The 25515-nt window shown below is 32.1% G+C and overlaps 1 protein-coding gene across 3 annotated transcripts; it reads right to left on the bottom strand.

Annotated features, from left to right (window-relative positions):
• Nucleotides 1–65: 65 nt before the first annotated feature.
• LOC134680856 (asparagine-rich protein-like) lies at nucleotides 66–21490 on the bottom strand. Of its 3 annotated transcripts, none has more exons than XM_063540123.1 (9): nucleotides 21265–21490; nucleotides 15218–15294; nucleotides 11010–11165; nucleotides 10321–10467; nucleotides 8379–8525; nucleotides 7089–7447; nucleotides 4777–4867; nucleotides 850–926; nucleotides 66–362 (listed from the first exon to the last, which is right to left on the bottom strand). In XM_063540123.1, the coding sequence occupies exons 2-9, from the start codon at nucleotides 15288–15290 to the stop codon at nucleotides 255–257; spliced, it is 1158 nt and encodes a 385-aa protein (XP_063396193.1). In that variant the 5' UTR covers nucleotides 15291–15294; nucleotides 21265–21490; the 3' UTR covers nucleotides 66–254. The 3 variants fall into 3 exon arrangements, with proteins under 3 accessions (XP_063396193.1, XP_063396194.1, XP_063396195.1); XM_063540124.1 differs by having other exon boundaries at nucleotides 10321–10461; XM_063540125.1 differs by lacking the exon at nucleotides 11010–11165.
• Between the last annotated feature and the right edge of the window lie 4025 nt (nucleotides 21491–25515).

The raw sequence follows: 25515 nt of genomic DNA, 5'->3' as shown, positions 1-25515 counted from the left end.
ATCCTATACCAAAACAGTATATACCAAGTTTTTTCTCTTTTATCCTCTTTTCTACTTTGAATTAGTTTTTCTGGTGTTCAACTTCTTTATTGGTCCCCTCTAAATACGTGGTATATATTTCATAGTCCCGTTGAAATAAAATTTCCAAAACTCAAGTAGTCTCGTAGACAGACCTAGCATAGAAACGAACATGTGATTTTCAAAATAAGAATTACAGAAAAAAATATCAAAGTGTTTTAGTTGTAAAGAAATTTTCAAGGTCCACCAATATCTAGGTTGGTATCTCTAGCATCATATGGACTAAGTGGTCCTTTTCCATTTCCAATAACATAGTCTATATTTACACAACGATGGACCTTCAACTACAAAAAAGAAATATGTTTAGTAAGCAATTTTCATACAGAATAAAAAAAAACATGTATATGCTCGAAAGTTTACAAACACTACAAATGGGCGATTTAAAACTAAAACAAGAAACAAATTACGAACAAGTGTTTCACCATTTAGAAAGAGTGAAAGTGAGAATTGAAAAACGAAAACGATAAATTTGGAGTAATTAAATACACTAGGTTGAACATAAAGTCAAAACATATTCAATTCCTTACAAAATGTATAAGCAAAAAGCAAATTATTTCCTATCAACAAAGACATTCCCTGTAAAAAAAAATGTAGTTAAAGCCATTAGAGACAGTACTCCACTGATCATTATTTGATACATGTAGGATCACGATCTGCTTTGTAACTATTTCATGGAATTGCTAAAATGTAGTCAGCTATTTGAACGAGTTTATAAGATGTTAGAAATTATATAAACTTTAAGATTCTAAAATGGTATGAGTACAAACTTACATCATCAATATATCCAACGTATCCTCGTCTATTACACATCCCTATCTCGAATCCGCCTGCTCGTGTATCTAGATGTCCTGCAAGAAAAGGAAACATATGATATAACTATAGGTACTAGTGATTATTAGAGACCTTGTAGCATGCAATATACACAAATACAGCAAAATTACATTCAAAACAAACATTTAGATAAAGTATTTACATGTATTGACAAAACGATAACGATCGTCATAAATCAGCAATCGTCTTAAGAGATATTTTTCACATGCAAATGCAAACAGACACAAGACATATATATATATAAATGACTGGATCACGCGCAAATGCTCTTTAAAACATATTTTGCGCTCGAGCCAAGCAATACGTTCACATGTATAGAAAAACGTACAAACCAAAATAAATCAAAATTATTTTAATGGATTTATGATGTTTATATATCTTATTATTGCTCTAACATTGCTTTAACATGTTTAAGTAATTCAGCAAGTCTTCCGGAAATGGAATAATAACAATGTCCCATCCCCAGAGAGTAATAGATTATTGTTATATGGCATAATTGTTGGCATGTCCATTCAATTATCTCTATAATGAAGCTTCATATTTGAGTTAAAACTGATATTTAATACAAATGTTTCTTATTGTAAAAATTGTTTAGAATATTTTTCAGCTTTTATGGTGAATAACCTAACGTATAAAACACATAAAAAAGACAAAAAGGGAAGCAGTTTTCATGATTTAATAAAAGATAAAGCGAAAAAAGTTAGATCTATTGTTTTTTATCATATTTTGTTGTCGTTGAAAATGATAGTTATTTTGCTGAATATGTACAACTCTGCCTTTAAAATGATTGAGCGTTTCGATATTGATTCAGTGATTTTTTTTTTATTTAATAGCAGTTAGTTCGTGAAGAATGGTAGTCTTTGAATGTATAATTGGATGATCAGTCGGTGCTTAAATGTATAGTAAACGTTTCGTTATTCCTCCATTGATAGATCAAGAAATTATTAAGACACTAAAATTTGTTTGGGCAAATTGATCTGTGATGAATTTGGCTCCTTCTTGGTTTTTATTGTGTCATCTTTTGCTCCTCTTTTGTTTTTGTCTTATACCTCTCTTTCTTCCAAACGTTTGAGTTATAGCGTTTTAGCGTTAATGTTGAGGTATCATCATGAAAGCGCGGTTAATTAACTTCATGAAAGAGCTTTAGATTTACGAAATGGCTAAAGTGTTCTTTTTTTTTCATTAGACACACAACTCTAGTTCCAGCGCATTTTTTCACGATTAGCAAAACCATAATTATTATACAATAAATTGTTTGCATGTAGACATGGTCAGCAAAATGTGCATTTCAATCATGAGTGTCAAAACACCAAAAATGGTTTTTGCTCTTTTAAAAGTGTATTTGGAATTTGAAAAGTCCATTTGACAATGATGTCTGTTTGTAAATACATGTTTAAAAGTCAATTTGATAGATCATGACAACGAATAGATAATCATTACTAAGTTTAAGATCAAGAGATCAACTAAAAATGAATATGTCAGTCGTCTGTTAAATGTTTTTAATGAGTGAACCTTGTACATTTAGTACTGTCATACACTTTTTTTAATTAGATGGTGCCTTTATTTAACTAAGGGATTCTAGACAAAAAAATCGAAAAAGTTACTGAATGTTGACTGCTGTACCCCTATTTTGGACATTTTTACCTTTTATAACTGTTTTCTGTTTGGTCGCACATTTTTTTGTAAATGTAATGGAATTATATACGACTGTCATACAAGTAAGGGTTTTGCTAGCTAAAACATATTTATTCACCCTTTTCTACATACAAAAATTACTGTACCAAGTCAGGAATAAGACAGTTGTCATCCGTTCGCTTGATGTGTTTGAACTTTTAATTTTGCCATTTGATTAGAAACTTTTTGTTCCAAGTTTTCCTTGAAGATCGGTATTTTCGTTGTGTTTACTATTTACTAAAATAAATCAATTGTTCAAGAATCGCAGATATTTGGAAATACTTAATGATGACAATTACGAGTTGTACACCAAAATATATCTGATATCATGGAAGGCAGTTTTGGAAACTGTCTCAATCTTTGCGTTTATCTCGTGATTGGTCAATTAAAGAGGAAAGGGTTTTTTATTATAGTATTCCATGGTCCTACTTATATTATATTTGAGTACTGTGAACCAACTAATTTATGCAACCGATCTGTTTTCGCAAGTAAAAAATAAAGCCAATATAAACCATCGCGAATATGTAAAACTGGAATCTTTTCTAATTTAACTTCATCAAGCAAATTTCAAAATTGCGACAATAAGTAACCGTTAAATGGAATAGTAAGGGCTAAATGCGTAATAAAGTATCCGCGAAAAATAAGATTACAGTTAACATATAACTATTTTTTCTGACTAATGATATAATGTAATACATGATATGACAGTAAAAAACAAAGAAGTAGTAGACTATCTAATTACATTCCATTATGTATCTTTAAACCTTATAATGTCGAATAAAGATGGATGACTATAGCGACAGTTTACATGAATTGTCACATTATGCTTCATTAGAGATGGTTTATAGGTAGGACAAGTTAGTAAACCATGGGAATTTTTATTTATGTTTCCTCATGTTTTCCGTTACATCAAGAATGATCTCGATTAGTATTTTCTTAGTGGGAATGATTTTCAATTTTACACAATCTTGCATGTGATAGGTTCTATTTTTGTATCGACATAAGGTGTGTTTCATACTTTAAAGCAATTGTCATGAATGGTTCAAAATCTTTAAAATAAGTGTTATCATCTTTTACTCAATAAAGATACCAGGCATACAATAATGCTCGCTAGATGCGCTTTTTGTCTTCCATAAACTCATCAGTGACGCTCAAATTGAAAACATTAAAAAGGTCAATGAAAGTTGAAGAGCATTGAGGACACATAGTTTAGAAAGGTTTAGCAAAATTCAGCTAAGATAATCTATTCATTGGGTAGAACATCCTCATTATTCCGTAAGAACATCCTTATTATTCCGTAATATGCAAAATTTGGAAACAGTATGATATGAAGATTTAAAAACATCAGCCTTTTGCATTTTATTGAAAACGCATTGTCTACATATATAAGTGCACATATGCAATCTCATACCCATTGGTGTTTTGTTGAATTATAAGCTCTAAGTTTACACCCAAAAAATCAGATAAGCAACCATATATGACATGGCCGTTAAATCAGTCCATGAAAATTTACAAAGGCAGGGACAATCACTTAAAAGAATTCTGATCTTTTGAAATACTATTATTGCTAAAGAAAAAAAGGCACGCAAAAATCACGGTAGTACATATACATATATATAGCCAACTGTAGACTAGGAATCGATTCGGTAGAGTATTTAAAATCCTCACAAAAATCCTAAATCAGCTCAAGTATTTCCAGTTAACTCTTGCTCTCTTTGCTTTCGTAACGACAAAATTTCATGAGTGTAACAATATATGCATGTATAACCTACTGATCACTATTATGACTACGGCCACCTTACGATATTTTTTTTTGTGCGATTGTTTTATGTATAAAAGGTTTACCTTATATGATAAACATGATAAAGTAACATCTTCGTAGAGTTGTACCAATAGAAATTTGACTTCACAAAAGATGATAAAAATTACAGACAGTTAGCGTAATGATATAATGATGAGACCCTATTTATATACATTGAATATAAAACAAAACAGAGTGTCTTGATAAAGAAGGGATAAAAGTGGTCGACCTATTACACAAGGCACACAGTAACGTGACACAATAACACAGCGATATTCTCAAACTTTGATGAGATTTGACTTGATTCATCATACATGAAACTTAAGATGGTTTCTTTACATCTGCTAAAGAATCTTAAACATTTTTATACAAAAAATAAGTCTTCATATTACCTTTCATTGCAACAGCCTGCTCTTCATCATCAACCTTTGCCCTTAATGCTGTTCCATCATATACGTATGTTACATTCTTCCATGCTTTATCCTGTTGAAATAAAATAAACAATAATTATTTGTTTTAGCCTCAAAGTTTTTTCCCAATAAATACCGTTTGATCCATGGATGTCTGATCTACATGTGTTGTAAAGCCAAACAATGTATGTATCGAAGAATAATATGTTGAAAGCAATTTTGCTTGGACGTGTACTTGTCGTGAATCACGAACCAGTACCAATAGTTTAACCGGAACTCATTTCACTTCGGATTCAGTTAAGCTTATTACCGAATGTTTGTGGGGTTAGTGAATCTTAAATATAATCGTCTGTGTAGTGTTAAGTGGAGCGTTGTCTGTTTGTCTGTCTTTTTCATTTGACCATGGTGTAGTTTTCTTTTTACCTATATATCTTCTTTCTTTTTTTTCCATTTTGAGTTCAATAAGTTTTGAAGTATTTATATATCTCTAGCTTTCATTGTATTGGGTTCAGTGTTTCTGGTGAAGGTTAATCAAGAACAATGCTTCAAATCCACGACATTTATCACAAAAACAGTTATTTAATTTCGAGGAAAATGTAGTTGTTTTCACTTGACAATGTTCAATTGATACATAATGTTTGATTTTGTTAGTTTTAATGGACTTTTGTGAATTTACATAGGAGTTTGGAATTATTGTTATACCTTTTTAAAAAATTTCGTAGGCCATGAGACTTTGAAATAAAAAAAAAAGCATTTACAAATAAATTTTACTTCCAGTTTAACACATACGGTTAAGATAACAAAACAAATTAAAAGGGTATACGTATTTTGAGAATGTTAAACAATGTTAACTTAAAAAGCGACAAGGATTAAGTTTTGGCTACCGAGGTAGTCAGTAAAATCACAATTTTAAAATAACATCATTCAAATAGAAATACCAGTGATACGATTATAATACCGTGGGAGGAATTCATGATTTCTCCTATTTCGTGTTCATTCAAACACGTTAAAGCGGTTTTGGTGGTGAAAATAAAAAAAACAACGATAACCGGACTTTGAATGATTCTTCTGAATATTTCTTATAAAAACCCACAAATGATTGATACCAACATGACTAAAGCAATTGTTATCGTACATTGTTTATGACTTACAAAGAAATGCAGGCTAAACATATAAACAAGAAGTTATTTACTTAAAAACAGCAATACATATGTTATTATTCCAAATATTTCAATTTAAAATCCTGTATTAACAAAACAGCTATATACTTCGCATAAACAACTACAAAAAACATCAAACAACTTATTCATCTATTTGTTCGGAAAAAACTAGATTTGTCCTAGCAAAAAAAGGCTTTGCAAGTGCAAACATTCGACATGAAAATGTAATTAATTGTCAGGAGGTAAAGGTTTTAAATGTGACGACTTGTAAATTTAGGAGGATAATGACTTAAAACAAAGGCTTGATTTAAAACAGGGTTTGAGTACGTGTTGTTGGAAATGTCAAGAACATTAGAACAAACACTCACAACATTTAAAAGTAAATTCACAAAAATGCTGAGCTCTGAAGAAAATTTAAAACGGAAAGTCCACAATAAAATAGAAAAACACTATAAATCTCTATCCGACGATATTTTCTGAGACCACATTGCTAACAACAGGTGTTTTCGCAATTTCGCACTGTTTGACATTGATTTGGTGATAGGACTACCTGCTTGTATGTTCAAGGTCTTTTCATATTCAAAATACTTCAATTTCGGTTACGGTTTTGATTATAATAGTGCATAATGATGAATATAAATCTTCATGCCTTATATATCATGTACTGTAGTACGCCGCTAGATTAAAACTGACGTGGAAAGGTAACACATGGCCAGTGAAAGCTCTTTTTTGAGAGACCCAGTTGGTCGTGTGGTCTAGCGGGACGGCTGCAGTGCAGGCGATTTGGTGTCACGATATCTCAATAGTATGGGTTCGAATCCCGGCGAGGGAAGACCCAAAAATTTGCGGAAGCAAATTTACAGATCTTACATTGTTGGGTTGATGTTTAGACGAGTTGTATATATATATAAACGTTCTAATTTAGAATTTGAGTAAAAGCAATTCACAACCAAACCTTCTTATTTAAGGCCATTTTACATAATTGTAGTGTGATCACGTCTCCAGATTATTTTCATAAAAAAACCTTGCATTTCCCCAGTTATTAATTGGATTCCTATAAATAGAAAATTTCACTGAATGTTAAAAATAGTTGCCAATATATGTAGACTCTAGTTACTCTTGTTGCATGCTTACCTTATATGGTAATCGGATTTCCGCAGGTCCACTAGAAACTGTATCTGCTCTAAAAATAACTTCTTTATTTCTTGGCGCTAATGCAATTTCAACAGCACCTAATTCATTATCCATACAATTAGAAACTAAAACTTGTTCATCAGGGCCTCCTGGGAAATCGTAGAAACGCAAACTAATTGTCAATTTTTGTCCAAAGTCAATGTTTGAATACATCCATATTGTTAACTGTCCGATACCGTTAAATCTACCAGCGTTAGCAACGGAATCAACGTGACCATTATTACCAATGGGAATGTTTGTGCCGCCATTATCTATAATTGGTTTACTATCAAAGTCTAAATATATTTCTGGTCTGCAATCTGAAATTGAAAAACTGATTTAAGAATATCTAACTTAACAAATTATAAAATGTGACATGACTTTGCTTTACAACATACATCGGAATATCATCATTATTTTGGCAAAAATGAAACAGAACATTACTGATTCAATATCGATATATTACTAATGATAACAAACAGCAAGTGAGTTCTCTTCAGAGATAGCAACTGTCATAGAGCCAAATGGCTGCATCAATACAAGGAAATGATTTGGAAAAATTAAGGTAACAGTAATTAACCATAGTTCAAATCTCGTAGATCGATACAACTAGTGGTCTACGGTTGTTGTCTGCTCTATGGTCGGGTTGTTGTCCCTTTGACACACTCCCCATTTCCTTTCTCAATTTTATTACAAACAAAATTAAATACCGGGTGCGCTGAAACGGTAAGTGTCTCGACTCATCCTGCTTTGTATGTATCACCCGTCATCCGAATTCACTGACTCAAATTATAATTAACATCTAGTCATTTTCTTTGGGTTGATCATATAGCTCATTTTTACGGACGCCATCACGAGTTGGTTGACCGTTAGGGAATAACCGTTTCACAAATGATATCGGATATGTTTCCTTATGTCGTAACTACAATCCCCTTCCCTTTCATGAATGTGACCTACCGAATTAGACTATTTACCGGATTTGTAATCACATAAGCAACACGACGGGTGCCACATGTGAAGCAGGATCTGCTTACCCTTCCGGAGCACCTGAGATCACCCCTAGTTTTTGGTGGGGTTCGTGTTGTTTATTCTTTAGTTTTCTATGTTGTGTCATGTGTACTATTGTTTTTCTGTTTGTCCTTTTCATTTTTAGCCATGGCGTTGTCAGTTTGTTTTAGATTCATGAGTTTGACTGTCCCTTATGTACCTTTCGTCCCTCTTTTATGTGTATTACAACTCATCAATACTTACAAATACTTGTTACAGGTGCTAAATCAATACAGCCACATTCTCTGTCATTGTAAAGAGTTCCGATTGGACAACGTCGTCTAACTGTACCGTATCCATGGATATATTGGGAGAAATAATTTCTGTCGGCGTCAGGTGACGTTAAACAAGCTGGAAAACAAAGTTCAATTCATTTTTAAACTAAAATTATTTGTTTTTCAAAAGAATACTAGGTATAGGGAAACGATAATGTGTGTGCGCTCACAAATATGCTTAAATAAAACTTATTTTTTCTGTCAGAACCCTATAGGCCCGTGGTCGTTGTTTCCTCCTGTCTACCATTTGTGAGTTATAATTACTCTATATAGCAAATATCGACCAGTTTCACACTTTGTCATACCAGGCGCTGTTAAAATTTACCATACGGTATGGGTTTTGCGCATGGTTGGAAGCTGTACGGTGATCTTTAATTGTTTATACTGTCATTTTATTAATTTTGCCTATTATCTTTTACGCTTTCATGTATAGAAAGCAAGAGACTTTAAAAACAAAAATTAGCAGTAAGACATGATTTAGAAGTAATTCAACATTACTGAAATAAGAAGCTTTTAATTGGAGATACAAATGAGGATCTTCTCCTATGTTTTTGTTTTCCCATATTATTTTTCAAAGACTTATAGAAGATAAAAACGCAAAATTGATCAGCGAAACAAGATCTACAAATAAATCAACATAGGTCAAATAGTCAATTGTTTTCTTATTGACAGTTTCGATGCTTTTGTGTTTTGGGTAAACACTTTTTGAAGAAAGAGAGACCAGTAAAGGTAAGTGATCAACATGATACGATCAACAATCATGTTAACGAAACAAAAAGTGTCAGTCCACTTCTAATATGAGTGATTGATAATTGAATGATAATTTTCACCCACGTTGCGATTTGGATTTTTTTTTAACAGTATAAAGAGAAAACTAAACATTAAAAAAATGTTACAAATGCAAATATATTACAAACGCAAATAGATACATAGACTCAAGTGCAAACATTTAACAGAAATGTTAGAAATTGACAAGAGGTAAAAGTTTCAAATGCAAATTTAGAAGTCTAATGATTTAGAACAAAGGCTTTATTTTACTAAAAAAAAAAACCAGGGTGAGTACGTGTTGTGGTAAATGTGAAACACGCACAACATAAAAAGCACTTTAAATGTCAATGCGAACAAAACTACTTTCGTGGAATTATCCTACATACAGAAGCGACACATGATCTGAAAAGTCTCTAGTTTATATCATTTGTAACCCTGTTTACATTTTCTATATACTTAGCAGTTATCCTAAAATTTGATATTGGTTACACATTTTATTTTTATATATCTGCTTTATAAGTATTTTCAAAAGTTTTTCTAGTTTATGTACTTTTATTTGATATCTCGTTCGTTCATGCAAGAAACACATTGTTTACCTCCGTGTTTGTTTTCCTATGAAAGAAAATGTGTGGGGTAAATGTCAACACAACCGCAATCAGACATAATTTATCAATGTTTTTACTTTTCACTTATTGTCTTTAGGAAAACACTAGACTTCTTATCTTCTTTTTTGTGTTTTAACTACTGTTTGTTTACTCTATACATTATTATCATCAAAATCATCTTATTCTTGTGTACGCTTTTTCCTAATGGGAGTCAAAATTGATAAATAAGACAAGTTGGTATGTTTGCAAGACAGGTTTTAGAAAAGTCAAAATCTGTGGTGGAAAATACCAAAGGTAGTGAGTTGCAATCATTCATCTTGGCATTTTACCTTTTTATACCCAAAATTATCAATCAAACTTACGGAAATGAAATACACATCTACAAAGAATAATCTACCACTACTTAACTTTCTCTCAATTACAGTAATTAAAAAAGTGATGCTCCTGTTACCTGTATTTAAATTAAGCACTGGGAACACTTATTAATTAGTTACTTACGCCCTCTAGTTGTAGATTCAAATGGTCGAAATCCAGGTCTCTGTTCTCCAGGAAGCCTTATTGGGTCCAACGGTCTTGTATTTCCATTTCCTGGTCTATAGATAGGTTCAGTAGTTGGTCTAGGTCTTGTTGGTAAAGTGTCTGTAGCTAAAAGATAAATAAGACAGTTCACATACATATTACTGGCAAATCTTTATTTGAAGTCGATGCTAAACACATTTTGTCTTTATTGCATTTTAACATGTCCAAAGCAAGATACTTAATATTTAAATATACCAATACGTTGTGTTGAACAATATAATTGACGTTCCCTTTTCAATCATACGTTTCATATTTCTAAATGTTCCGTTCAAGGTAGTGATAGAAGCACAAAGCAGGAGAGATGAATATCGAGAAGAAAAACAAGCATTGAGTAGACAGAGTAGAAAGATTGAAGAAGGTATCGAAAGACAATCCTTTTCGAACCTAATAGTATATATCTGATCACGTACGATGGTGTTAAAACTTGAAATTTTCGGACGATAATTTTGTTTTAATTTCGCTCCCATTTCTATTATATAAAATGATATTAGCTGCTTTATTTTTTCAATGTGTAAATCCGATCACGATGGTGATAAAAGTAAAATTAGGGTTAAGACGTTTTTTTTCATTTTTTGGCGCTAATTCTAATAGTTAATATAATATATCACCTGAGTTATTATTTCTTGGTGGCCAATCACATAAACATTTTTCCTGATTAAAATGTGTTCCATCAGCGCATCTAAATTCACCGGAAGCACGTGATGAGGTTAAATAAACTTTGTATTTTGTTGTATCCCCTTCTACAGGACGTAATACACAACTCCCTGTAAAAAGTACACATTTTTGGTACAGGAAGTGACTTCGATTTTTTTATTTACTGTAAATTCAGAAATTATTGCGGGTTTTTTTTTTTATTTTAGACTTGAATGCGATTCATAAAAAATATTTCGTAATGTGAGTTTAAAGATTTGCGTTTACAACTCGCATTTTTCGCAATAATAAAAATTTCGAGTTAATTTCTGAATTTACAGTACTTGTGTTAAGAAGCTATGAACCAAGCAAAGCTGTTGCCATCATTTGTCTACTGCAAACTCAGAATGTCTTAGGATCGAGTTTTTTTTTAATGTGGATAATGTAATTTGATGAAAACGCGTAAATAAGAGACAGCATATTTTAGTGTGACAGCATTTTTGTATGCTATTATTTCTAAAATGTTATTGATTAAAACCACTTCGTTTTCTTTGGCAATGATCATGATTATAAATGTGCGCGTGTAATCCTTTGTGAATTTACAGTCTTTACAAGCAGTTGCCAAATAAGCATTGCGTGCGTACTTTCTAGAAGCGTTACATAATATAAGCGTTTAACCTATGAGCATTTGTCGATACATATGTAAATGAGAGGTTTAATTAGTTATCAAAGGTACCAGGATTATAATTTAGTACGCCAGACGCGCGTGTCGTCTAGATAGGACTTATCAGTGACGCTCATATCAAAATTTATAAAGCCAAACAAGTACAAAGTTGAAGAGCATTGAGGATCCAAAATTCCCAAATACGGCTAGGTAATATATGCCTGGAATAAGAAAATCTAAGGATTAATTCAAAGTTTTGTTAACAGGAAATTTTTAATAATGACCACATGTTTGATATTCCTGTCTACACCGAAGTATTGACTACTGGGCTGGTGATACCATCGGGGACGAAACGTCCATCAGCAGTGTCATCGACCCAGAGTTGTAAATAGTTATCAAAGGTACAAGGATTATAATTTAGTACGCCAGACGCGCGTTTTGTCTACATACAATGTAAGACTCATCAGTGACGCTCATATCAAACTTCATAAAGCCATAGCAGAAAGAAGTATAAAGCGTCTAGGAAATCTGAAGTATGTTAACACTAAGGAGTGTTACTGGTAATCAAGCAGACTGGAGTACCACAAAGAAAAAATATGTAAGAAAGTAAGAAACAAAAGCTTTGTAGTATATACACGCTCGTCTAAGCACTTATCAGAAGTAAATAATTTAAAGTACAATAAATATTTTTCAATTTGCACTTTATCAGCAAATTGAGCTTATTCTTTACATTACAACAATTACGTATATGTCTGGTTGGTGGGTTTTTTTTGGGTTTTTTTCTTTTATTATTTAGAGTTTTTTTGTAATTGTTAATATATATTAAAAAAAATCAGTCTTTTTCAATTTAAATGCGCATTAAGCGTCTCTGCTGTGTCGTACGCTTCTGTACAGCTGTACCATTCATTGATCAGAATGTTAATTAGAGTAACCGGTTCTGTTGAACATAATTTTCATTCAATGTCATAATTTTTACGTGTATAGGTAAAATGTTACATGGCAGGGCATCCTTAGTAAACTAGCATCATTTGATATGATTCTGTTATACCTTTACAGAGCTTTGTGGAATGTACTTTTACCCCTCACCCCCCCCCCCCCCCCTTTCCAAAAAAAATAAATAACGACTCATAATATGCGTTGCTGTTGCTATTTCATGGATTTCTTTGGACTTTGAATATGTGTGTTTCATATGATTGAATGTTTTACCAGTTCAGGAAGTGTGCTATTTTACAAAAATATATATAGATGATGGATGGATTTTTTAAAGATATTATATGCCCGTCTAAAAATGACGGTCATTAAATTCAGAAAATGCACTATAAACTAAAATTGATGGACCCCATATCTCAAATATTTGATAGATTGTTATATATGATATGTGACACAGATTCCAGAATTTGTGCTATTTAAGAATCGCAATATATTTTTTGTCTATGACGAAAAAACATCCAAAATGTGATGAACACGGTTATTTTAAAGTTTTCACCACATTTTCTAGGGTTTTTTAAACAGATAGAAATATTACTACAACCATTCCTTATAATTTAATTCCCAGGTCCATTTTCAATGAGAGCATGAAAAATGTTCATGACATCAAGGTCACGTAAAAACTAAACGTATATGAGCTGATAGACAAAAACATTTAGCCATCAGAAGACGTGTTACTTCAAAAATTAAAGTAGCATCGACTTTGCTTAGATGTGCTGTTAAAATTTAGGTATAAAAACTGTCATAATCGCAGAATAGCTCAACACCAAGTATTTTAAAATTGCAATACAACTTGTTTAGATAGAAAATGATATTCCTTGCGGTGTCTAAAAGACAAAAAATGATGTATACTACATGCAAAGTAAGCATAGTAAGGTGGTACTTTATGCTTTAAGTAAAAAAATCTAATTATCTCGTTTAAATTTTCTCAAATTTTTACAAAAATATTTTTTCTTTGACCAATACACAAAAATATAAATTACAAAAACAAATGTTCATTTAAATGGCACAAATTAATTTTGTTTCAAATATTATCAATAATTCTAGTTTAAATGCCGTCTTCATTTTAAGATTTTGTTACTATTTAGTATTTGTTGCTATTCCATACTATACATGAAGTATAATAGTTGGGGAAAGGGACAACCCTGTGGTATTGCTTTATTTACAATTGATTAAATACTTAATGATTTTTCCAAAGGACGTTTAAAAGGGTACCAAATACAGTGGCTAAAATTAATTTCGATCTTTAAATTTTCATTAATTTTTGACAAAAATATCAAAAAATCTTATTAAAGGCGAATCACAAACTTTATCGGAAAAAAAATCATTTGATATATAATAGTTTTACAAACATTAATTTTTATCAATGAGAAACTTTTAAATATTTCCGTAACAATAGAATTTGATTTAAACGTTCAGCTGATTTTTACAGAGGAATATAACTGTAGTGATATGTACAACCTTAAACTAGCAACATTAAATATCAAAATGTTATCCCAGTTTTGCAAGTTGTTTTAAGAAGCTAAGTAATGCAAAAGCTAAATGACAAACACCTCATGATTAAGTATAATGTTATAGTAATACATATTTATATGAATGGAAAACATCAAAAGCTATTTTAAGTAATAGAGTAATGCTAAGTTAACTCAAGATATGATAAATTGTGTCAAAAATCAACCATGCATAAACAGTTAACACGTCTGAGAACATATCCATTATGTGCTATATGAACCTATAGCTTACGCTTGCATGTTTATTCCTATTAGTTAGTTTTGTTTCTTATTTTCTATTACTTTTAAATGTTCATGCAGTGTTGGGTGGGTTGTTGTTTTTTATATTGTTAGTGGGGGTTGTTTGGTGTTGGTTTTTTTGGGTAATCACGCTGCATAGTTTGTTTTTTCTGTCTTTTTTTTGTTACAAGTAATTCGGGATTACTGTTTGTTTTAACTTAAATACCATGTTTTCGTCGGTTTTGTACTTTCAAACTATTTTTAATTTTGGGGATTTTTCTTCAAAAAAATCTTCCTAACAATTTGCCTTCGAATTAATTGATCATAAAAAAAGGGAAATTAAAAAATAAAGAATATCTTGCACATTCGAAAAAGTGGTCAATAAATAAATTTTACAAAAATGTATCATTAAAATGAGTTATGCATGATAAAAAAATCAGCTTTCTTCATTGGCTTTGAAATTCTTCATATAAAAAGGGGGAACTACAAAACCAACAAACTATATTGTATGTGAATAAACTCAACAGGTATCATCCACAAGCATCAATAGACACCAATTACATCAATGAACAAAAACGCAAGCATAACTACGAAAGATTTATAAATAATGTTTTTTCTACTTACAAAATTGGTACTGTTAATGTTATTATCTGTGCCAATTTTTATTTAAAGATATTCTTATATATCATTCACGAATATCTCGTTCTTCGTCATTTCGTGCTGATCGTATGCTTATGAGAAATATATTATAAATCTATTTTTACATTATTGAGAGATTTTTTCTGAAGCTGACATAAATACTTACTCATTCTTTGTGATATACATGTGTGTAAATACGATGATATGACAATACAAACAGATAAAAATAGTCCCTGCATACTTCTGAAATTAAAAAAATTACACGTTTAAGACACTTTCGTTAAATAATTGTGTCAGATATAAATATAAGACATCTTGTATATTAATTGTAAACTGGTATCTTATTTGAAACTCATAACTTCTTCTTGTAAAGGCCTTCATATTAGGGGCTTTACCGCTATTCATACTGCCGGTACAACAGAAAAACAAAAGCTTTTATTTTTAGGACGTCACTTTACAAAAATATATCTTTTTATCCACTTTTGCTGACCAATTAAAAAAAAAATATTATGTTTATGTATGCTGACTGTAAACTACCGGTTGGAGAAATACCGTTTCCAGTACACTAAAGTGTCTCAATGATGTGTATTGACCTATTAATAGCGTACTCATATACATTGAGGTCGTTGCCAGAGGTGCGGTTTTGTTTTAGGGTGATGAATCAAGACAATCACACAGGTGTTTCGTTTTATCCTATCAAATAAATCTTTGAATGAAAGTTTTTGCCTTTCGATTTACATTGATCTTCGGACTATAAATAACTAACAGTTTTAACATCTGATTTACGAGAAAATGGTACATTCTGGTACAAATGACTTAAGAACATTGTAAATCAACTTTAATTCAATCGATACGTGTTTAAGTTTTTTTTTAATTATATTTCATCAAATACTTAGTAAAAAGTAAAATCACAAAAATACTGAACTCCAAGGAAAATTCAAAAAGGAAAGTCCCCATTCAAATGGCAAACTCAAAAGTTCAAACACATCAAACGAATGGATTACAACTGTCATATTCCTGATTTGGTACAGGCATTTTCTTATGTATAAATGGTGGATTGAACCTGGTTTTATAGCTAGCTAAACCTCTCACTTGTATAAAAAGATAGCAGGTTATAATTGTGTCGACTGTAGATGGGAACCCATCCTGAGCCAATTTTTCCTTGTTAAATTCTTTCAAGAACACAAGACTGTTGTTTCTGAATCTGATTCGTGAATGTGAATTTATATTGTAATTTATAAAATTCACAAGAATGAATGTAGTTTTCATTATATAATTTAAACTGACTTCTTAAACAACTTACATAATTATACACAAAAGGTATTAATAAAATATGCAAATGAGATATTATATAATTGATGAATGGTACATTTTTCGTTTTTTCGCCTGTTGTTCAAGGTACGAGGTGTAAGTCAACGGTGATTACACTAAACCTTAACAAACGTTTTATTACTTTCACTCACAAGAACAAACATACATGGTTACCAGTTGGCCTGAAAACATGTTTCGACGTGCATTTATTTTACAAACAAATTCAAATTATAAAAAATCGCACTCTTAAAGTTATCTTACCATTCATCACCCAAAGTTTTATAGCATGTTATTTCATTTCTCTACTTCATTTTCAAGCATAGAATATATTAAGGAAGTAAATTTTGAGAGTGAATAAAAAGAAATGCAAGCGTTTATCAAAGGCCGATAACTGTGTCCTCGGATCAGGAGATGCAAATTTTGCGATAGTAATTACCTTGATAAAACATACGATCCCACTTTGAATAGACGTGGTTTATGTTCTCAGAATTTTATTTTATATAGATAACGTTATAAGCAAAGTTACAACAAAGATTTTAAAGCAATATAAGACACCATTACTATTATCAGAAGACTGGCAAAATAGTGTTAACATGGACTAAAAACATATCATCAATAATTAAGTGGTGTTTTTTTTCCTTTTGACGTTTCTAATGATACTCATATAGTTTTAGTTTTAACACTATTGATGATATGGCTCTTCTGATATGAGCGTCACTGATGAGACTTATGTAGACGAAACGCGCGTGTGGCGTACTAATTTACTAGTATAATCCTGGTACCATCGATAACTATTCCATATCATACATTTGATCACATTAGTTACATGTGTATAATAATCGGACAAAATGGACAACCCTGTGGTATCACCATCCGTATAACTTACATATAGTAGATGGGAAAATATACGGATAGTAATACAACAGAGCTGTCCCTTTCCTCGTCTTTTTTTTGGTCCAAAGGACTTCAATAGCATCAATAAGAACTAATTACATGGACGCAATATTTGATTCAAGACAAAAGCTTTTTAAATTTAGGCATATATCAAATTACGAATAATTTATAATTCTAACATGTTGTTGATAACTTACATTTGTACTTTATTGTTTACAACATGGTGTGTACAATATTTCTGTAAAATTACCGTATTTTGAAGATTAGTATTTAAATGACATATATTAGTTTATTTATATGTATAAGTATAAAAATAGACGTATTGGTAACAAGACATGTTCCTACCAAAGACCACATGACATGGATGGTGGTGGCAGGTCTTGATACGATATCTGGATTTCTACATACTAAAGTTTTCGTTTAAAGGTATTCAATCACTCAATCAAACAAAACATACGTTTAACATCTTTGTGTGGTATGAAACCTTTATTCGCCAGGAAGATGTATTGTTTGTAAAATTTACCTCATGTTGACAATAACATACTACACTACAAAAAATACTTTTAACATCTTTGTGTGGTATGAAATGAAACATTTATTTGCCAAGAAGGTGTATTGTTTGTAAAGTTTACCTCATGTTGACTATAACATGTTATACTACAAATGTCAAAATATAAAAATGACATGTATAGGCGTCGAGTACAATACAACATATTTATGTTCATATTGTTACATCTACAAGTGCCACATAATTATACAGAATGTTTCTGATCGTAAAAATAATGACGAGAAAAAACATCAAACAATAAATCATTGATTGTTTATCCATTTACTTTTCACAAAATATACTACAAGTATGATATAAAAATATTATAATGAAATCTCTTCCTTGTTCTATGGTCAAATAGATGAATGTGTAATTATTGTGTATGAATAAGAATACTAGTTGCTAGCATTTCTAATAGGGATAGTTATGCTCGTTAAAAGCATCAAAAGTCCCCCCTTTTTTATCTTTATAATTTTTTTATAATTTTTTTGTAAGGCTTTGTACGTTATTATGGTCATCAAAACACTGGCAATATAAAAAAAAAAGAAGATGTGGTATGATTGCCAATGAGACAACTATCCACAAAAGACCAAAATGACACAAACATTATATATTATATATTATATAAGGAGTTCGAGTATTTAATACAAACTGATTGCCATAGTGCCAAATTGAGGCACAAGCAAGAGGTCTGTTAACTACCCCTTTCGTCAGATAACAGATCGGTTGAGACATACATTTTATAATTTGTTACGACAGTTTAAAGGCTGTCAAAACAACATACATTCATTATTATTTACGACTAGAATTAGGCGCTCATCTCTTTATATAAGTTAAAATAGATTTGAAAAGATCAATTAACTTTGACCCAAATATAAAATTTTGACAGATTTATATTTTTCGTTGTCACATCTATCCATTTCAAATTTAGAAACTTAATATATCAATTTCTATTCTGTAAAGAGGTTAAATAAATTAAAACATGAGGTTGCTTAAAATGTCAAGCGTAGTTTTCCAAGTTGTTCCTTCTCTGTAGAAACCCAGTGTCCATATTATTATACATCAAATCAAACTGGATTCACTGGTCATTTGATTAAAGCAATGACATATTCTTTTTCAATAAAAGTTTGTCAAAATTTGACAAAAATCGATAAATTATTATTTAATTAAAGTTTCAATCTCAATCATGTATTAAATAATTGACATATGCGATTTAGAAATATAAATTATTAAAAAAAAAATCTTAAGAAAAAAAGTGTTTTTTAAACATTTACTAGCTAGCAAGAGCTATCGTAAAATATTACGGAGAAATTCGTTTCGAATAAACGGGTGAAAGAGTGAATGGCGTATATCAAATACTGAACAAATTGGTTGTGATATTTTAAATTATATATATCCTATCTATGGCGTATATTAATCATCCTTGTGCATCGACCACGTCATTTTGTATAAAAGAAAATAAAAACAAGTTGGGCTAAAAAGTATACCAAAAGAATTTACGGTAACCGCTTAATGATGTCCTGTTTATGTATAATATAAAAAAAAAAAGTGTATTAAAAAAAGTTATTATTTTCCTGTGGTGGACGTTATCAATCAAATTGAAGGAAACAAATAGCATGTTGTTCTTGTGGTTTTTCTGTATGGAGTGTCTACGAATTTAAATTCTTATTCAAATTAGGGATGACATCAAAATTTCAATGAAGGATAAAAAAAACTTCATTCACATAGTTTTTTCACTGACCCCCCTACCCCCCTCTTAACTTAATTTGGGAAAAATTGATTGACCCATATGGATATATGTTAAAATCAATGTCGGATAACCAAATCTTGCAGCAGTTCAACCCCCCCGGCCCCACCCCAAACTATTTGAATTAAGTTTTTTTTTTTATCTTACATTGATCTTTTGATGTCGTCCCTCAATAATATCGTATTAAAGACATGTACACTTATCATTTATTAATCTTAAAACATTACCTTACATTTTTAATCCTTTTCGTTATTTATTGGGTAATACAGAAATTTGAATGTTAAAAGAAGAGTTTTGAAAAATCCAAAACAAGTTGAGCAAATAGGTATAGAAAGATGCGGTGTGAGTGTCAATGATACAACTCTCCATTCAAATATCAATTTATAAAAGCAAACCATTATAGGTCAATGTACGGTCTTCAACACGAAGCATTGGCTCAAACCGAACAACAAGCTATAAAGGGCCCCAAATTTACTAGTTTAAAACCATTCAAACGGGAAAACCAACGGTCAAGACTATCTTTTTAGATTTATAAATAAAGCAAAATGCAATCATTAGAGTTACTTATATGTATATGTTTAATGCAATATTTTTAGGTAATAACAAAATCAAAATATATACATAGTTATATATTATACGAAATAAACGATGTACATAATTAAAAAATAATACAAATACAGATAATTTAATAGCAAAATATTTACATGCTAATTTACAGAATTATATTTAAAGGAAATGGCAAAAAATAAGTAAAAAATAAGAAAACGTAGGACCACTAACTACACCTTCATAAACTCCAATTACACGAACAATTTTATGAAAAAAAAGTTGTAGCTGTTATCGGCATCATGCTATATGGATATAAGAAGATGTGGTATGAGTGCCAATAAGGCAACTCTCCATCCAAATCACAATTTGTAAAAGTAAACCATTATAGGTCAAAGTACGGTCTTCGGCACGGAGCCTTGGCTTGCACCGAACATCATAAATTTTTATGAAGTAGGTCGTAAAGAATATCAATTTCACCCAAGACCAATTCAAATTTTCTATTCTCGATTCGTTACTGACGCAAGCGAATGATATTAAATATATTTGGCAAGGTATATGCTAAATTAGAATATTAATAGAAACATAAAATTTGAATATCATGATGTTTATAATTGCATCTATATGTCATTGACGTCTTAATCGTGTATTAAAACAAAAGTTACAACAGTATATAAAGTTGACAAGTATTAGCATTTGAAATTAATTTGTTTGATAGCGACCTGCCGTTACAAATGTCAGACGCCTTTTTGTTTTGTTTTGTTTTATTGCGTAACATAAGATGTCGTCTTTTTTTACCGAAAAAAAAATGAAATATTTCGAACTAGTTTTCAACTGTGGATATGTTTTCACCGCGTAACACAAAGAAACAAATTAATAAGACTAACTTATTTAGCATCAATATTTGAAGATTATTAGAATGGTCTTCGATGTCTACTAAACCGCATAGAACGCAATTTTAAAAAGAAGTTACATCAGATAAAATGGCAATTTCCGATTTCTCGTGCATATATTTAGTGCATCGTATTATTAGTGCATGTAAACATCTGAAAATAAAATGAATTCCGAAATGTTTATATTTTCTTTATTTCAAATCTTTACCCTGTTACTGCATACAAATATAAAACCATTACCAAAAAAATGACAAACAGTTAAATAATATCTTTACCTGATTATTTAGTAAAATCCCAATACATATAGAAAATTATCAATATATTTTTTTTGGTGAATGACAGATACTCCTAGTAAGTAATAATAGATAGTCTGACTGTGCGTGACAATGATTGTCTTGATATGTAAATGTCAACTCTTGTCATGTTTGAGGGAAGACAATGTTATTACCGCATTATACTACTGTATATGCAGGTAGATGTGCACATTGTGAAATAAAATATATGTACATGGAGTATAAATGTGTAAATGTGACTGCACGGGAGACAAATCTGTCATTATTTACTGCGGAATCGTAACATAATATGAATAAACATTACATGTCAATGATTTTATTTGATTTAGCAAGCGAACACCTCGAAATTATATGGTCATATTTACTATGGTGTAACCCTATTTGTAGTGATTTATTGGATACTATTTTTTTTTATTTCATAATATGATTTGTTATAAGATCACTTTCTTCGGAATTCTATAAAAAAAATCTATTTGTTTTATTACTTCAACATAGTTCTTATTTTTTTTTATTTATTTGATCAAAGCTTTGATTTAAGTATTGGACGTACGAATTCATATGGTTCCTATCATCTTCTATTTTAGAGGTATATACTGTAGTGTATTTCAAGCTTTAAAGACGTCCATCGGTAGTTTTACTGTCGCAAATTTAGTTTACCTGGCGACGCGTAGCGGAAGTATTGTCGTTTACCGGTCTGCCATAATAAGCATGACGGCAAAAAGTTTTAGATAAATCTTATATTAATTACCTCCAATTTTTGATATTTTATCATGCAATTATCATAATTATGAACACCAACGTTTATCTAAGCTAAAATCCTTAGAGCAGTCAGCATTCTATTTAATGCGGGGTTCACACATTGCCGATTATTGCTCCCGTTTGAGATCAGACAGCAATACGACACGAAAAGTGAAAAAGTCAATTATCTGGAATGTCCTATCATTGTCTGAACGCATTCGTTTTAGTTCGTAACAGATTCCTACGGATCGGGAAGGATCCGAATAGTTCGGCAAAGCATCCCGACAGTTAGGTGCGTCCCGTAACAATCGGGGCAACTCAGCCGATTTTGTCTAGTCGGATTACATTCGTGGCTATGTCGTGACAGATTCTGCTGTATCGGATCGAATTCCGAACAATGTCTTGTGTATTCTGGACGGTGTCCTGTGGAACGGGAATGATCTAGAGTAATTTTTCATAGCTGTTTTTCTGCCGATTGAGTCCAGATTGCATCCAGATCTTGTCGATTGCGAACCGTCGTTTGCCGAAACCGTTCCGAAACAGTCCCGTTATTAATACGAAATTCGTCAATGATACCCACGTCAGAGTCCCGACAACTACAGAATACAATACGACTTAGACCAGACAAAGCCGTTTGCAATGCGATAGAGCGGACCGTGATAGGATTACGTTCCGACAGTACCTGATCATCCAGAATATGCCGACAGTTTTCGGCTCAATGCTCTTCAACTTTGTATTTGTTTGGCTTTTTAACTATTTTGATCTGAGCGTCACTGATGAGTCTTATGTAGACGAAACGCGCGTCTGGCGTATGAAATTATAATCCTGGTACTTTTGATAACTATTTACACCACTGGGTCGATGCCACTGCTGGTGGACGTTTCGTCCCCGAGGGTATCACCAGCCCAGTAGTCAGCACTTCGGTGTTGACATGAATATCAATTATATGGTCATTTTTAAAAAAATTCTGTTTACAAAACTTTGAATTTTTCGAAAAACTAAGGATTTTCTTACCCCAGGAGTAGATTACCTTAGCCGTATTTGGCACAACTTTTTGGAATTTTGGGTCCTCAATGCTCTTCAACTTTGTATTTGTTTGGCTTTTTAACTATTTTGATCTGAGCGTCACTGATGAGTCTTATGTAGACGAAACGCGCGTCTGGCGTATGAAATTATAATCCTGGTACTTTTGATAACTATTTACACCACTGGGTCGATGCCACTGCTGGTGGACGTTTCGTCCCCGAGGGTATCACCAGCCCAGTAGTCAGCACTTCGGTGTTGACATGAATATCAATTATATGGTCATTTTTAAAAAAATTCTGTTTACAAAACTTTGAATTTTTCGAAAAACTAAGGATTTTCTTACCCCAGGAGTAGATTACCTTAGCCGTATTTGGCACAACTTTTTGGAATTTTGGGTCCTCAATGCTCTTCAACTTTGTATTTGTTTGGCTTTTTAACTATTTTGATCTGAGCGTCACTGATGAGTCTTATGTAGACGAAACGCGCGTCTGGCGTATGAAATTATAATCCTGGTACTTTTGATAACTATTCGAACGGATAACTTCCGTCAGCGTCGGTTCACTGTCTGGTCACTGTCTGATCTCAGTCGGATTGCATTCGGTAGAGTCGGGACGCAGTCGTGACAGACTCGGTCGAATTTTATCTGGCGAAAAATACAAATCGGATTAGAAGCGGATTTAGAACGGGATTATCGGGACTAATTCGCTTAGAAACGGTTGAATATCGGTGCTTCCTGAACACTATCTGATTGTTGTCGTGATCAAATTATTTTTTTTACAGATTTTAATTTAATGCGGGGTTCACACATTGCCGATTATTGCTCCCGATTGAGATCAGACAGCAATACGACACGAAAAGTGAAAAAGTCGGATTAGTATCCTCAATTATCTGGAATGTCCTATCATTGTCTGAACGCATTCGTTTTAGTTCGTAACAGATTCCTACGGATCGGGAAGGGTCCGAATAGTTCGGCAAAGCATCCCGACAGTTAGGTGCGTCCCGTAACATTCGGGGCAACTCAGCCGATTTTGTCTAGTCGGATTACAATCGTGGCTATGTCGTGACAGATTCTGCTGTATCGGATCGAATTCCGAACAATGTCTTGTGTATTCTGGACGGTGTCCTGTGGAACGGGAATGATCCGGAGTAAAATTTCATAGTTGTTTTTCTGCCGATTGAGTCCAGATTGCATCCAGATCTTGTCGATTGCGAACCGTTTTTTGCCGAAACCGTTCCGAAACAGTCCCGTTATTGATACGAAATTCGTCAATGATACCCACGTCAGAGTCCCGACAATTACAGAATACAATACGACTGAGACCAGACAAAGCCGTTTGCAATGCGATAGAGCGGACTATGATAGGATTACGTTCCGACAGTACTTGATCATCCCGAATATGCCGACAGTTTTCGAACGGATAACTTCCGTCAGCGTCGGTTCACTGTCCGGTCACTGTCTGATCTCAGTCGGATAACATTCGGTAGAGTCGGGACGCAGTCGTGACAGACTCGGTCGAATTTTACCTGGCGAAAAATACAAATCGGATTAGAAGCGGATTCAGAACGGTATTATCGGGACTAATTCGCTTAGAAACGGTTGAATATCGGTGCTTCCTGAATACTATCTGATTGTTGTCGTGATCAAATTATTTTTTTTACAAATTTTAATTTAAGTTTGAATTTCCATCCACGATTCACAGGATCTTGATCAGACTTTTAATAAATTTTAATCGGGAATGGTCCTATCAAGAACGGTAGTAAAAATCGTGAATGTGTGACCCCAGCTTAAGTTTGAATTTCCATCCACGATTCACAGGATCTTGATCAGACTTTTAATAAATTTTAATCGGGAACGGTCCGGTCAAGTAGGGTAGTAAAAATCGTGAATGTGTGACCCCAGCTTAAAGAAACCAATTACAATTAATTCTTTCTTGCTAGATCAACATAAGGGTTTCTTCGTTGTATTGTTTCAAATTTTGTCGTGCCTTGTTCGTTTATTCTCATTAAGCGGAAGTATATATTTTGCTCATTATCAAAGGCTGTTTTAATTTGTGTACTTAAAACTTTTCTAAAACTTTTTGCCGTCATGCTTATTATGATCTATTATGTCAGACCGGAAAACGTCAATATTTCAAGAGGATGGAAGGAAGTAATTTCCTTTTAACAATCATGATTTTTCTTTAAAGTCAATATGAACTACAGGTGGGTTAAAACCAAAAATTCATCCCAAATTGATAATGTTTAACTACGATGGTACAGTTTCTTGCATAGTTTCCATTTCTTTTTCTTTTTCAATTTACCAATTGTCTCAAGCTGCTTGCAGAATTCAGGGCAACATTTTTAAAAGTTCTAACCAAAAACGATTTTTTTTCTCTGTCGTTTCCCGAATGTTATTTTCATTTTTTTGTGTATTGAGAAAACTTTCAAAGAATCTATGAACATCTTTTTTTAACTTGTGTGAATTTAGTA

Source organism: Mytilus trossulus, chromosome 8 (genome assembly GCF_036588685.1).
Source record: "Mytilus trossulus isolate FHL-02 chromosome 8, PNRI_Mtr1.1.1.hap1, whole genome shotgun sequence".
Classification (NCBI taxonomy): Eukaryota; Metazoa; Mollusca; class Bivalvia; order Mytilida; family Mytilidae; genus Mytilus; species Mytilus trossulus.
This window is presented reverse-complemented; position numbering and strand designations above follow the sequence as displayed.